At 43.2% G+C, this 16,934-nt stretch overlaps 1 protein-coding gene across 1 annotated transcript in view; it reads left to right on the top strand.

Annotated features, from left to right (window-relative positions):
- Positions 1–16,934, top strand: part of LOC142656614 (ectonucleotide pyrophosphatase/phosphodiesterase family member 7-like) — an 82,109-nt gene that overhangs the window by 52,887 nt on the left and 12,288 nt on the right. The window contains exons 3-4 of the mRNA XM_075831540.1: positions 3,191–3,817; positions 13,538–13,805. Coding sequence (XP_075687655.1) covers positions 3,191–3,817; positions 13,538–13,805 — 895 coding nt within the window. The remainder of the gene's footprint in view (positions 1–3,190; positions 3,818–13,537; positions 13,806–16,934) is intronic.

Here is a 16,934-nt window from a genome sequence, read left to right as displayed (position 1 = left end):
AGCATGCCACAATAATTACATACTTACAACTGGGCGACAGTCCCTAAACTCACTATGTGCACGCCAGACAACACAAGACAAGGGAACACAGAAACAAGAGAAAAGGGGCAGTTGCCCACGGCAACACCGTGAGCAACAGAGTAGTGAACGAGCCGAGTCAAACCAGGAGTGTACGTGGTAGCAAAAGCAGAACAGGAGTATAGTCAGTCAAGCAGGGTCAATATGAAGCAGAGGTCAATGGTAATAGCAGGAACAGCAGAGCTAGGAAAATAAGAGAATCACAGGCAAAGGACAAGCAGCAAATGAAGGTATAAATAGACCAAGGGCGGGAGCTAGAACCGTCTGGCCAGGCTGTGATAGGTTCTCCCACTCCTCAGCCTACCAGCCAGAGTGGTAGCAGATCGAGTCACTCTATCAGACCTAGGAACAGATGCAGACTGATTAACCACGGGCGCCGACACAGAAGCTGTGTCTGGCAGATCCTTTACAACTGCATGTCCTATATTAGTGCGTTTTCACACACCTAGCAACCCATTGAAGTCAATGGGTGTGTGAAAACCACGGACAGCACACGGACGACATCCGTGTACTGTCTGTGTTTCACGCATCAATTACATTGAAAAAAAAAAAGTGCTTGCAAGTGCGAGAAAAACACATGCGTGGCCATGTCTTTTTTTCCAATTATGCATTAAAAAAATTTCATGAAAAAAAAAAAAAGGTGTGAGTCCCCCCCCAATTATCATAACGAGCTAGGTACAACATAGCAGCAGCAGGCTAGCATTACCAGGGTGGGAAGGGCCACTGTTTTTGGCCTTTCCCAGACTGATAATACCAGCCTGCGGCCGCCCCAGTACCCGACCATCACTACAGATGGTCAGGTACTGGATCGTAACCGGCTCTCCCCAGTACCCCTGGTAGAGGTGGGTACCGGGGTAATAAGGGGGGTTAGTGTTAGCCTCTACACCGGCTAACACTAAACTCCGCTTTAGTAATGGACGCGGTCAATCAGCCAGTGGCCATTACTTAGGCGGTAGTAATAAAGTTTAAAAGAAAATACAAAGACATAGATAAAATATTTTATTGAAATAAAAAAAACACACGTCCCTCATTTACTATTTTATTAAAAATAAAAAAAAGCCGTCATTGAAGTAGTCCTCGAATCCGATGTAGTCCAACGACCGAACCTGTAAAAAAAACCTCAAACACACAAAAGAAAAAAAACATTAGTAACACATGTGGTAGGCTTTAGATACAGGGCCCATGTGTGTTACGGCCTGTTAGACCATGTATCTAAGCCTACCACAATGGAGGTTTAGATACAGCGCCCCAGCAGACCGTAATCTTATACTGTATAAGATTATGGTATGCTGGGGCCCTGTATCTAAACCTACTATGTGGTAAGCTTAGATACAGGGCCCATCAGACAGGATCAAACATGGGCCATGTATCTAAGAATACTGTGTGGTAGGCTTAGAAACAGGGTCCATGTGTGACACAGTCTATTAGACCCTGTATCTAAGAATACCACAAGGTAGGCTTAGATACAGGACCCCAGCAGACAGTAATATTATACTGTATACTGACAGTAATCTTATACTGCTGGGGCCCTGTATATAAGCATAGCATGTGGTAGGCTTAGATACAGGGTCCATGTGTGATACTGTCTGTTATAACCTGTATCTAAGCCTACCACAAGGCAGGCTTGGATACAGTACCCCAGCAGACCGTAACGTTACACTTACCCTCCTCTTGGGCTCCGGGTGCAGCGGATGTCCCGACACCCTCTAGCGTTGTGACGTCATCCGAGGCGCACAGCATCGTAACGTCATGATGTGAGAAGACATCAGGACTTCCACTGCGCTCGGGAAGGATAATGGGTAATTATGTGTCCTTACTATAGTAACAGGGAAAACCAAATATACAACTCAGCTCTCTACTCACTGAAATATCTCATCAAGGAGATGAACAACCGGAGCAGGTAAAAAAGAGGTGAAATCCTCAACACCACAAAAAACAGACAAATTGAGTTTTTTTTACCGCTCAGACAGTTGTGGATGTAAAGTCTGAAGTGTCCATCAAGGGTTTGACATTCCCCCAGATGCTCCAGAGGAAGCCGGAAGGGTGAAACCCAGGGTCGGGTTGCATTATTTGGAGTGTTACAAGAGCTTATCTTATGCTTTTATCTATGCCTGTTTTTGTAAGTATGGAATAAACTCATGGAATTTGTAGTTTCCCAAAGGTAGTGCATTATCTCCTTTTTCTCCCTTGCTGGAGATTTAGAACATCAAGTATGAGGATATGAGGATATACACAGCAAGCAGTTGCATTTCTGCAGTTACATTTCTGTGTGGAACCACGAGTACCAGCAATATACACACACCAGTGGAAATTTGGATCGTTCTCTCTGCATACTAGCTAGGGGAAGGTCAAACCCTTGATGGACACGTCAGACTTTACATCCACAACTGAGCAGTAAAAAACGATCAATTTATAGTAACAGGGACCTGTGTTTTTTTTTACATAGGCCCCAGTTGCTGTAGTAACTTTTACAGATGCGTTGCGGGTGGCCGCGGCCCGGTCACAATTGTGACCGCTGCGAACCAGTCACAATTGCAACCACTACGACCCGGATGTGGCAATTGCTGGGGTATCGGGGCACCGGGCCAAAGATCCGGGGCTTGGGTCCCAGAAGGTCTGGTGCTAGCGACGCCCCTGCCCATAGCAATTTATGATGGTTGAAGTGCAGTTACATAGTACGGTTGAAAAAAATACATTTGTACATAATGTTCAACCAAGGAGGGGAGAAGATGTGGATGAAAGGAAGAAAGGGGTAAAACTTAGAGTTTAGTTTCTCTCCAACTAAACCAGAGGAAGGCAAAATACCCCATAATGCACGAGCCAATCTGCCCTAAAAGGGGGAAAAAAATCCCTCCTGACCCCAGGTGGTGAACATTCATAAAAGGATTCTATACATTTATATAAGCTTGGTTGCATCTAAGCCATTATACAACCATGTGCATCTTTGGGTTGTCTTTTAAAATTTAGAATAAGATCATTTAAATGTATAGTAAAGAAACAAAATATGTTACTTTTGTAAATAGTTAGATAGACAAAGGATAAGAGGACACAAAATGAAAGGCTGAGAGAAAGAGGAGTGCTCAATTTTACTCAATATTTTTAATCTTTTCAGGGCTTAAAGGCTGGTTCTTTTCACTACCCAGGAGGAAATGCTAACTACAGTAGTAAAACAGTCCTTAAAGCACTAGCAGAGACACCTGACCACCCTGACAGTGATGAGAATGAGTGGAGAGACAACATAGATATTGTCATGAAATGGTTCAATGAAGATGGTTTGGACTTTGTAACCCTCTACTATGGAGAACCTGATAAAACTGGACACCTATATGGTCCAGAAACTGAACAGAGAAAAACAATTATTAAACAAATAGATAGAACAATTGGATATCTTTTAGAAGCAATTGAAAAGAACAAGCTAAAAGATAAATTGAATGTGATTATTACATCTGATCATGGCATGACCACAGTAAAAAAAGATCCGGCAGTACAAGAAATTCAGCTTTCAAATTACATTAACTTCAGAGACATAGTTAAGTTTGACATTCTGGACTATGGTGGTTTTGGAATGATTGTACCAAAAGAAGGCAAGGAAGAAGAATTATATCAGGCTCTTAAAGATGCACACCCTCATTTAAAAGTTTATAAGAAGCAGCAATTTCCTGAACGTCTTCATTATTCCAAACATGAAAGGATTTTGCCAATTTTGCTTTATGGAGATCTTGGCTACAGTGTAAATGGAGTAAGTATTATTACAGATGCGTTTATTTCATGTTTATACACTTATCATCTCACTTTATAATAATTTTTGGCTATGGTGTTTGCTTAGCTGTATGTCTGATTTTAAGCACCTGTTAGCAATAGATATAGAATTTTACATTTAAAAAACACTAGACATACATTTGCTCAGATTTGCACTAAGACTAAGAAATATTTATGACTAACCTCAGAATATGACTATAGCTACACAAATAAAGATACTATTACGCTTAATGTGTACCTTCTGTCACGAGGCGGGGTGTGGACCCACTGGGTCGTACCGCGTAGCGGGGCGGCAGCTGGCCAAACAGGTAAGTACAGAGTTCAATATTTCAGCGAGGATACCTGAGGCAATCGTAGACAGTAGCGGGGCAGGCACGTCCTGGACCAGGCGGCGGGAAGACGTCAGGTGAGGCGTAGAAAATCAAGCGAGACTGAAGAACAGCACGGCAACAGCACAGCACGGCACTAGAACTGGGTAGCACGGAAACAGGATACGGGATACAGGAACAAGGTACACTGGGAGAACATCAGCATGACAAACTATGGGTAACAAACAATGCTCTGGCAAAGAGCAAGAGGTCAGAGCCCTTTTTATAGCCCAGGGCATCCTAGGCTAGATTGCAGACTTCCTGCAAAATGCGCGCACTGGCCCTTTAAGACCGTGCACACGCCCTCCGGAGACAGTCTCGAAGTCCGGAAGTGAGTGCCGGCGCCTCACTAGAGGACGACGCTGCACAGAGGTAAGATGTCCATGGCCACGGCCGTCGAGGTTTAAGGCAGAACGACGGACCGTCGCCATAGACGTTACACCTCCATTTATAAAAGAAAATCAATTATAGTTATAATTATAGCACATTCAGGATGGGAGCCAGCACTCTAGGATCCCATCTAGCTGCCTCCTGCACTGAAGAAGGTAGCCTGGGAGACAGAACGGGAAGCTGTTGCCTACTATCTAACGTGCAGTCTGCAGCACGGATTGCAGACAATCCGTGCTGTAGGTTAACCGCATTCTGCCCTAAAACAATGGCTTTAAGCTTACTGCACTCTGCAAAAAAGAAATCTGTCATAAATAGAAAAAGAATGTTATGTAATACATTTATTATCAAAATTCCTGTTCAGTCCACTGTTGCAGGTTAGCCATGCGATGACTAGGATACAGTCACATTGCAATGTCACGAAATGTCACTGCCTACAGTGATTAGATGGCCAAATTTCTAGTTTCCACTCTTTGAAAGTTTTCATGGCTTTCGAGAAGCCAGGAAAAACGCTTTAAATTTACACTGCAAGATCTGAGTCATCTGGGCCATGAGGTCTAACCTCTTCCCACAGCAGCAATTTTTATTTTTTCCATTTTCCAAAAGCCATAATTTTTTTATTTTTCCATCTATAATTAATACCTCCATACTGTTACTGAATAAAAAATGACAGGAATACCAAAATAACCACCATACTGAGACTGGATACAGTCATCACAGGCAGTTTGCAGAGTATCACCACACTGCAGACTGGACAAATGAATGAAACTCACAGGTGATGTATTTTCTGATTGGAATTGTTTGCTTTCCTCATCTTGTCAATCTGGCCCAGACGACCATAGCAACTTCTTCCAGCTACAACTCATCTCTGCAGAGTTTGACACAAAAAACAAAACAAAACAATAACTGTAAGGCTACTATCCCACTTGCATTGTGCTGTCTGTTTCCGGAAAGTATTTCCTGATCAGTTGTACGATGTATACCACCGGGACCCAACGAATCCCATTGTCTTACAATGTGGTCCTTCGGATTTTTGACTGGATTAATAGTGCTGTATGTAGCACTATTTTTCTTCTCCACTGACAGAATGTGAAGAGAGCCTAAGTCCTTCTTCTGTCAGGTTATTAAAAATGTAATTCAGCTATTACTTAGTCATGTGTTTATAGAAAAGCTGGATGACAAAACATATGCCCAACATTACAGTTGCCCTTGCCTGACTGACAAAATGTTACATAGCATCTCACATATTTCTGTGTAACTAGTTCAGAATTGTGAAACTGCTTGTTTAAACAGCTGTAGGAGCTGTAATGGTTGACATGTCACCCAGCTTTCTAAATGTTGGACTACAACTCCCAGTGTGGTCTTTCTGCCTGTGCAGCCTGTGCCCCCTTGAGCCATGAGTAGAGAGACCACACTGGGAGTTGTAGGCCTACACACACACTTACCTTTTCTGTCTTATGTCATGCAGGCAGTCTGGTTAAGTGGTAGAGGCATTACAGCAATGGAGGGGGAGTCCTTACTTTAAAAAAAGAGCGCTTCAAGTGTGGAAAAGAGGACAGGACTGAGTCTCCTGGATTCTTCCTGAATTCCTCCCCTCTCTTCTGTCCATCCCGACTGCTATCTCTGTTGGCTATATTAAATTACAACAGTCAGCAGAAGCTCCCTGAGCAGGAAAGGCGGCAGGGCAGAGAGGATGCAGGATCAGATCCAACACTGGAGGTATAAGCAGCATGGAGCCAGGTAATGTTTTCTCCTTTTTCAGGGTGCTTCAGCTCTCTGATTGGTGCAGAGGACAGAAGCCCCGGCAAAGTGCTGCTCCTCCAATCAGCGCTAAGTTCACTTGGTAAGAATAGGGAAGAGAATCGCTCGTCTCTCTCCCCCTCTCTATCTCTGCCACTGCTGTGACCTACCCCCCCCCCCCCAAGCCAAAATTTAGGCAAGGTCCTCATGTCACGGTCAAAATGTGTCTTTTTTTTACGCTATTTTACAATAATTGCGCAATGCCATTTCACCGCGCTTATGCGAAAGCTCGTTAAAATGGGGCAATTTTTCCACAATTGGCGGCAAATAAACTCAATTTGACCGCGTCGTGAGAACCCAGGGTCCATAACAGCTCCATGTGTCAGCAGCGTATGATGCGTGGCTGCGTGATTTTTCCGCAACCGCCATCATTATGACACTCTGTTTGTATGTTTGTAAACAGAAAAGAACGTGGTGCTTTTCTGTTTTCATTCAGAGTCTTTACTGCTGTTGCGCGAATCACACGCGTCACACGGAAGTGCTTCCATGTGCTGCGCGTGATTTTCATGCACCCATTGACTTCAATGAGTGTGTGATGCACGTAAAACGCACAAATATAGGACATGTCGTGAGTTTTACGCAGCGGACACACGCTGCGTGAAAATCACGGACAGTCTGAACTGCCCCATTGACTAACACAGGTCCGTGCGAGGCGCGTGAAAATCACGCACGTTGCATGGACGTATTATACATTCGTCTGAATAAGCCCTTACAGCCACTTCCAGTCTTAATCACCCGGCAAAATGACTCCTGCAGTCTCTAGCTTCTCCTCTCTACTGTGATGGCGCTTCACCAACTGTCAAATGGCCCTGTCCTCTCCCTCAGCTTCCTTCACTTTCCTGCTCTCCTCTCCTTCTTAGCTACCAGTACACTGTCCTATTGGATGCTGTGGCAGTAGTTCCACCAATGGTAACAAGGAGAACAGACAAAAGAGGGAGGGGAGGACAGCCTGGGCCAAACAAACATGGGGAACATACAGATGCAGATAGACAATAAGAAGAGAATTGGACAGGAACACACACCGGGGCGAAAACATATACAAAAAAATACAGCATGAATGAACTATTGAGCAACACTATTGAAATGAAAGCAACCCCCTTACACGCTTATTCCTGATCATTGCCCTGTGTAAACAGGGCAACAATTTTCCAATTAACAAATATATTCAATATAACTTGTTCCGTTAAAAATTATATGTGGAGTTCTAGTTCAGCGGTCAGCAAAACTCTGATAGCTGATTCTCTAGAAAGAAAATTAACTCACTAAAGACTTTTATTGCAATTCATTGCTATTTGGTAAATGTTGCAATTATTTTTTGTAAATCATGTAATAAAATTTTATAATCAGTTCTATCCAATTTTAAACCAATTTCCTTCAGTAAGTGTAGCTCTATAGCTAAATTGTAAATTACTCTAAAATTATGAACATCTGTTAATTCTACTCTAACATTTCTTGGTTTCTGTCTAGGTGACATATACAGGTGGATTTTTTTTTTAAATAAAAATGTCAATTAGTGTGTTTGGTGAATCTTTATAATACATTTTTATTAACCCCTTCCCGCAAAACAAAGTGTCTGGTACGTTATAGTGTGGGGAATGTATAACTAGAGCTCGTCCCGCAAAAAAAATTTGCTGTCGCACTGCTCAATCGATGAAAAAATAAAAAAGTTATGTCTATCAGAATGCGGCGACACAAATCAATTTTTTTTTTAACAAAAAGATTTTTTTCTTTAAAAGTAGTAAAATATTAAAAAACCTATATCAATTTGGTATCACCGTAATCGTATTGAGTCACGGAATAAGGTTTAGTTGACGTTTTTACCGCATGGTGAAGGCCGAAACCCAAAAAACTATTGAGGAATCTCAGTTTTTTCCAATTTCAGCCCGCAAATATTTTTTTTTCAGTTTCCCAGTACAATATATGGTACTTTAAATGCTACTTATAGGAACTAAAACTCCTCCTGCAAAAAGTAAGCCCTCACACCACTCTATTGATGGAAAAATAAAATAGTTATGGCTCTTCGAAGACAGCGAGTGAAAAACGAAAATCAAAAATCAATGCGCGGGAAGGAGTTAAAAAATATTTTTACTTTTTGAGATACAGCTGCTCTGTGTTCTGCATGCAGAGCAGCTGTATAGTTCTCTAAGACCTGAATCCGTCAGTCCCGCCGACCCGACGGGTTCAGTGTCAGCAGGTACTGAAGTTATGAACTTAGATGTGATGGATAACAGGTAGCTCATGTGTGTCAGAGACGCGTTGGACCTACTGTACTGTCACTGAACTCGTCAGTTTCGCGGACCTGACCGGTACAGGATTCAGCTTAAGATAAAAAAATATATAAAAACTAATTATAAAGTTGCACCAAACACACTAAATGACCTTTTAAAAAACAAAACAAAAAATCCCTTTTAGTAGTTTACATAACCTTTAAGTTATATAATTCGTCATGATACCAATTCAATACAATCTTGCACCATCCATTAAAAAAGGAAACTTTTTAACATGGGAGTCTATGATCGACGGATAGCAATCCAGTAAAAAAAATTATACAATAAACCTGTGCATTTGGGTGTCTATGGGCAACAGATGGTATCTGTTGGTAGTCTTGTTTTTTTTTTAGCACAGACACATCCTTTGTGCAGTACGTTTAAAATATATGCAAAAACTAATGGACAATCAGATGTGCCAACTAATTCAAATATTTAGCCACCATATGTGTCCAACAGAAACAGCAGCCTGCGCTTGAGAACAAAAACAAATAATAGAGAAACATCCTACTATAAAACAGCCCCGTCAATAGTTAGTCCCCTTTGTTTTATATATACAGTATATATATATATATATATATATATATATATACACACACACACACTGTATACACAGCATATGGACAAAAGTATTGGGACATACCACTTAATCATTGAATTTAGGTGTTTGATTCAGTCCCATTGCCACAGGTGTATAGAATCATGCACCTAGCCGTGCAGTCTACCAGTCTTTGCAAAAATTTGTGAAACAAAGGGTTGCTCTAAAGAGCTCACTGAATTCGAGCGTGGTACTATAAGGATAAGTTCACGAGTCGCGGTCAAAAAACGCAAAGCGAGGAACAAAACGCATGTTGATTGCAAAGTGAAAACCCAGCCTAATAGGATGCTACCATTGCAACAAGTCAGTCCATAAAATGTCTTCCCTCCTATATATTCCACGATCAACTGTGAGTGGTATTATTGCAAAGTGGAAGCAATTAGGAACCACAGCAACAGGCTTGAAGTGAGTGCTGAGGCACATAGTGCATAAAAGTCACCAACACTTTGCTGACTCAATACCTGCCGAGTTCCAAACCTCCTCTGGCATTAACATCAGCACTAAAACTGTGCCCTGGGAGCTTTATGGCATGGGTTTCCCTGGCCGAGCCGCTGCATTCACGCCTTACATCAACAAGCACAATACCAAGCGTCGGATGAAGTGGAGTAAAGCCCGTGCCACTGAACTCTGGAGCAGTGGAAACATGTTCTGTGGATTGAATTACTCTTCTCTATCTGGCAGTCTGATGGACGAGTCTGGGTTTAGCAACTGCCAGGACAATGCTACCTGCCTGACTGCATTGTGCCAACTGTAAAGTTTGGTGGAGGAAAAGTAATGCTATGTTTTTCAGTGGTTGGCCTAGGCCCCTTAGTTCCAGTGGAGGGAAATCTTTGTGCTTCAGCATACCAGGACATTTTGGACAATTGTATGCTTCCAACTTTGTAAGAACAGTTTGGGGAAGGCACAATTTTGTTCCAGCATGACTGTGCCACAATTCACCAAGCAAAATCCATAAAGGCATGGTTGGGTGAACTTAATGTGGAAGAACTTGACAGGGCTGTTTTTGTATACAAATCCTGACTTGTGTAGCAATATTTTGCAACCGAACATTACATGAATCATTATTTAAACAGGCTTTTTGCTACTTGGACCTCACCCCTCACGAAGCCGGCGATAGGCATGGGGAATTTTGGTCCTCATGGTGATATAGTCACCACCATTCCTCTCTCTCACGGTTGTATTTTGGTATACTTTATTAGTACATTTTATATGCATTTGTGTAATGCTGACGACCGCCGACCACCATCATCCTAACTCTCCAGGCTTCTCTCACCTCTATGGTGGCGTCTCCCTCCTCCTCCCCGGGGACGCCAGCGTGTGTTGCTTTCTGCTCCCCACTTCCATAGGGTGCGGGCACGCGCGCTCTGGTGGTCCCTTGAAGGGCTAGCGTGCGCACCACTAAAAGTTTCCCTAGCCTATCCCTGTATATCCTGGGATATTTAATCTTGCCTGCCCTCTCCTCATGTGCCTGAGCAATGTTGTGTCTTTCCTATGTGTGTCTTGCAAATGGTTTCTTAGTTGCATCCTGTTTCCTTTATCCCGTATTCTGAATCCCGTTTCCCATATCCAGTATCTGTGTCCAGTTCTAGTGCCTAAGTCGAGTGTCTGAGACTACTTCACCATCTGTGTCCGGTGCCCGTGCGAAACCGAGTGTCTGAGACGACTTCACCATCAGTGTCCCGTGCCTATGCCAAATGCCAAACCGAGTGACCAAGACAACTTTACCATCCGTGTCCAGTGCCCATGCAAAACCAAGTGCCTGAGACGACTTCACCATCTGTATCCGGTGCCCATGCCAAGCTGAGTGTCTGAGGCTACTTCACCATCTGTGTCTGTTAACCTAGCCAATTCCAGTGTCCGAGAAGACTGCACTACTCCAGTCCAGTGTCCTAGCCAAGTGCAGTGTCCGAGACAACGGCACTACTCTAGTCCGGTGTCCTAGCCAAGTCCAGTTTCCGAGACGACTGCACAACTACAGTCCGGTGTCCTAGCCAAACTTCATTATCCTGCACAGGCCTGCTTCCCCCTGACTGTCTGGCATATACCCACTTCTGACCTACCAGGTGTAAAGGATCTGCCAGGCACAACTCCTGTATCAACGCCCGTAGGTAATCAGTCTGCACCTGCTTCTATGTCTGTGAGACTGACTCCATCTTCCACCACTCAGGATGGCAGGCTTAGGAGTGGGAGAGCCTATCACAGCCTCGCCAGAAGGAGCTAGCTCCCGCCCTCTGTCTATGTATACCTGCGTTTCCTGTTCCTCCTTGCTTGTGATTCTTCTCTGTTGGTTTCCTGGCCCTGCTGCAGCTTCTTGAACTACTTGTCCCTGCTTCGTATTGACTCTGGCTTACTGACTACTCTCCTGCTCTGCGTTTTGTACCTCGTACACTCCTGGTTTGACTCGGCTTGTTCACTACTCTCCTGCTCTGCGTTTGGCACCTCGTACTCTCCTGGTTTGACTCGGCTCGTTTACTACTCTTGTTGCTCACGGTGTTGCCGTGGGCAACTGCCCCCTTTCCCTTTTGTTCTGTGTTCCCTTGTCTGGTTGTCTGTCGTGCACCTATTGAGTGTAGGGACCGTCGCCCAGTTGTACTCCGTCGCCTAGGGCGGGTCGTTGCAAGTCGGCAGGGACTGAGTGGCGGGTAGATTAGGGCTCACTTGTCTGTTTCCCAATCCCTGTCATTACACCAGGTACTTTATCATTAGTAACTCTCACAGTCTCTGTTGATCAGCAGCTGCACCGTTATTTCGGAGTAACCCAGCGGGTCCAAATACCTGCCAGTTGTTACAATTTCTTTGATACCTTGCATTGTTAAAGGGGTTCTACATAAGGGTATTTTAACCCAGGATGCTTATCTCAAACATTGTTTTCTATCTGATCGGTTGCTATATAATCAGTCTTTTTCCCATGAGTGATCTTCCTCTGGCCTAACCAGGGGCCAGTACTGGGGTTCAGCACACATTTGTGGATTTTTAAGTGTTGTTTTTATATTTTGTCTGTTTGCTTTATAGGTTGCATTTTTTGTATTGTGGTAATAAAGTGAATTCCTTCATATTTAGATGTGCAGTCTGCTATCCGTGTGTCCGTGCTTTACACCTTACTTACATGTCTATTGCACATGTTGACTGGAACTCTTCCAATATCAGTTTGTGGTGCCCGTTACTCCCGTTATTGAGGAACCTGAAGGCGCGCACAGAGCTCTGACCTCAACTCGATCATACACCTTTGGGATGAACTAGTCAAACTAGTCTCGTCAAACATCAGTGTCGGAACCTCACAAATGCTCTTTTCAATGAAAGGGTGAAAATTTCCACAAACACACTCTAAAATTTGTAGAAAGCCTTCCCAGAAGAGTTGAAGCTGTTTTAGCTGCGAAGGAGGGACAAACTCCATATTAATGCCTATGGATTTAAAATGGGATGCCATAAAAGCTACTGTAGGTGTAATGTCTAGGTGTGCCAATACTTTTGTCCATATAGTGTATATTTAGCCCAAGATTTCAATTATTGGATTTACCATATGAGCAAATTATTACATTTCCTTCAATGGCCTACTCATCAGTATAAGTCCTTCCAGTCATTACCATTTCACTACAGCTAGGATTCCTAGCCTAGGAACTTACAGCTAAGCAATTGCCAATCATTGGTATCACATTGAATATAGCTGAAACATATTTGGTTGAAAACAAATGTCTGGTGTTCTGGCATTTGTTACTGCCCTCATAAGACATATTTTTATATTTTTATAATAAAGGTAATTAAAATCTATTAGAATATATACTTATGTTAATAAGAAGATACTATAAACAACAAAGTACTGTTTCACTAAGATAAACCCTTTTTAAATGGAAGCCGGCCTAGCAAACAGCTGATCGTCTGGCTTCTCTGTCCCACTGGCTACCAACTTTTATATCAGATAAAGGCTACATCTGACTGTACATTTCCCCTGAAAGGCTGACCATGTAATGCATCGACAGGCCAGTTCTGCCAGGGTGGTTGTTGCTCTTACATAGTGACTGAACATTTAGGTTTAGTAGAGAGAGTCCAGGGTGGGGAATAGGGCATATGGACAGGGGTTGTTGTCAACCCCTTTAAGGGGACAGCTATTTATTCTAGAACATTTGAAAATACTTATTTGAGTTATGTCTTCAGTGTAAAACTACACCGTGTGACAGAATGTAAAATCATTTATTTCATAGATATTATTTGTATTGTATCATCTACTCAATTGTAATGTGTTTTCTGCACCGAGCTTGTAAAACTATTTCACTCTATTTCAGCGAATAATATTGTATATTAATAAGGGAGATCATGGATTTGACAACAATGAAATGGACATGAAGATGATATTTCGCGCCTTTGGGCCAGATTTTAAAAAGAATTACATCGCAGAACCATTTGATAGCATTAACATATACCCCCTTATGTGCAAACTCCTGGGTGTCATTCCAGAGCCACACAATGGCTCTATTTCAGTTACTCAAGATATGATTGCGAATACGAATGCAGCAGAAGATCCGCTTGAGACCAATGACAACAATCAAAATAGTAAGTAAAATGTTTTTTATGAACAGCACCACTTCATTAGCATCCTGGTACCTAGTTCAATAATTATTTTAAGAAGGAGTAATCCAAATAATCCAAGATCGTTGCGATAACTCAAATGAATCTGCAAACATTCTATCTGATTAATAATACTATCGCTCGTGTTCCACAAATCCATTTCAAACAATAGAATAGTCATACCAAAACCATATAAATCGAGCTTATATCAAATCTATCCTCACAAAGAGGAAAATAATTTCCTACTCACACACCCATCCAGACTCTACTTCTATCACCTTCCAAAAAATCATAAATCCCTTATGGATCCCCCGGGCCACCCCATTATATCAGGAATAAATTTAGTCACTTGCAACCTCTCTCACTACCTTGACCTCTTCTTACAAATATATTTCACCTCTCTACCTAGTGTTGTGCTTGCGGTCACTGACCGCCGGCACGTCCTACTTACTGGCGACCGCAGGACACTCTCTAAATACCGGTGTCTCCCTCCCCAGAGTCGCCGTCACATGCTTAGGCCTTCCTCTAGTTGCCTGAGAGTTGTTGTGTCTGCCCATGGTCGTTATTGCAAATGATCCCTTAGTTGTATTCTGTGTTCCCGTACCCTATATCCCATATCCAGTAATTGTGTTTGTTCCAGTTCGAAACCAAGTGTCATTTGTACCAAGTGTCATCTGTGCCAACTGTCATCAGTGCCAAGTGTCTGCTATGCCACATGTGTGCTATGCCACGTGTCTGCTATACCGAGTGTCTGCCAAATCATCTATCCAGGTACTCTTGTCCTAGAAAGTGTTATTGACTATTGTTTGGCAAGCTGCAGAGTGGCCTAGAGGGTCCACATACCCCATAGCTGTGACCGTACGCTCAGGCCATGGATCCTGCTGGTCAAGCTAAAACAGCGATCCAGCTGATGCAAGTTCAGCTCCTACAGGCTGTAAACTCCGTCATTAACTGTTTGGATTGTCCTTCTGTTCTGCCTCTGGCTACTACCTCTGCTCCACTTCCTGCTATCCCTCCTGCCTGTCCTGGGTCTGCAATCTTGTTGCCTCTACCTCCTCGCTACGACCTGTAGAAGTTTAATTAACCAGTGTACGATCCACTTAAAGTTACGTGCCCATCTTTTTCGCTCTAATGAGGCCAAGGTCCCTTTTGTTATTTCTCTCCTCTCTAGCAAAGTCCTGGCATGGGCAAACCCCATCTTGGAACGAGAGGGTTCGGAATTCTCTGATCTGCCATTGTTTTTTGAGACTTTCCATACAGTGTCCGGGGAACTGGGTAGAACATCCTCTGCAGCTGCCTCACTGCTGACTCTCAATCAAGGGGAATCCACTGTAGGGGAGTACGCCATCTCCTTCCGCACACTGGCAGTGAAGCTGGTTTGGAATAATGAGGTTCTGGTAGCAAATTCTGGCAGGAACTAGCTCCACATATGAAAGATGAACTAACGGCTCGTGAGCTTCCCTCTATTTTGGATGCCTTGATGCTGCTAGCACATAAGAGAAAAAGACCCCAGCAGTTGGTAGGAATCAAGGACAATATATTTACAAAAAACTGCTACCAGCAGAATAATTCCTTTAAATCCAACTGCCAATAACTAGATAAATGAACAAAAAAATAAATACGTTTTATTGTGCCACTATAGAGCAAAAGACTGACTACACTGATTGATTAAAATGAATAACATCACCTCCGTTTAGGTTAGAACTGACTGTGCACATTAAACCACGTGTGTATATTGTATTCAGTGTTGCTCGTGGCTGCAGACCAGCGAGTCAAACACCTAACATATGTGGAGAGCAACGGAGGCACATATTAGATTAAAAATTGGTAGTATCAGAGCCCCCCCGACATGTTTTGCTGTGCTATACAGCGTCCTCAGGGGTTCAGGGGCTTAAAGAGGCTCTGTCATCAGATTATAAGTGCCCTATCTCCTACATAATCTGATTGGTGCTGGAATGTAGATAACAGCAGTGGTTTTTATTTTGAAAAACGATCATTTTTTAGCCAGTTATGAGCAATTTTAGATTTCGTTTCTTAATGCCCAACTGGGCGTGTTTTTACTTTTGACCAAGTGGGTGTTGTAAAGAAGTGTATGAGGCTGACCAATCAGTGACCAATCAGTGTCCTGCACTTCTCATTGTTCCAGCCCAGCATGATCCACAGCATGATCCACAGTGAGATTGTGCAGTGAAAGAAGCTGGGCTGGAACAATGAGAAGTGTATGTCACTGATTGGTCACTGATTGGTCAGCCTCATACACTTCTTTACAACACCCACTTGGTCAAAAGTAAAAACACGCCCAGTTGGGCATTAAGAAACGAAATCTAAAATTGCTCATAACTTGCTCAAAAATGATCGTTTTTCAAAATAAAAACCACTGTTGTTATCTACATTCCAGCGCCGATTAGATTATGTAGGAGATAGGGCACTTATAATCTGGTGACAGAGCCTCTTTAATGACATTGCGCCAAAAATACTGGGCTATTTTAAGCTGTCCGGGAAGAGCAGCTTAAAAATCATGCCAACCAATTGTATGCCATCATTGTGGCCAGGCCCCCAAGATGGCCTAAGGCCTCATGCACACGACCGTATTTTTTCACACCCGTAAATACTGGCGTAAATACGGGTCCGGTGTCACACGTATTCCACCCGTTTTGCACCAGTATTTACGAACCCGTGCTCGTAAATATGGGTCCGGTGTCACACGTATTCCACCCGTATTTACGAGCACGTTTTTGGCAGCAAAATAGCACTGCACTAATCGGCAGCCCCTTCTCTCTATCAGTGCAGGATAGAGAGAAGGGACAGCCTTTTCTGTAATAAAAGTTAAAGAAATTCATACTTACCCGGCCGTTGTCTTGGTGACGCGTCCCTCTCTTCACATCCAGCCCGACATCCCTGGATGACGCGGCAGTCCATGTGACCGCTGCAGCCTGTGATTGACCTGTGATTGGCTGCAGCGGTCACATGGCCTGAAACGTCATCCAGGACGTCGGCCCGGATGTCGAGAGGGACGCGTCACCAAGGCAACGGGCGGGAGACCGGACTGGAGAAGCAGGAAGTTGTCGGTAAGTATGAACGTCTTTTATTTTTATTTTTTACAGGATAGGGGAT

The sequence above is a fragment of the Rhinoderma darwinii genome, chromosome 6, assembly GCF_050947455.1.
Source record: "Rhinoderma darwinii isolate aRhiDar2 chromosome 6, aRhiDar2.hap1, whole genome shotgun sequence".
In the NCBI taxonomy this organism is placed as follows: Eukaryota; Metazoa; Chordata; class Amphibia; order Anura; family Rhinodermatidae; genus Rhinoderma; species Rhinoderma darwinii.
The sequence above is the reverse complement of the archived record's forward strand: the minus strand, read 5'-3'. Positions and strand labels throughout refer to the sequence as shown.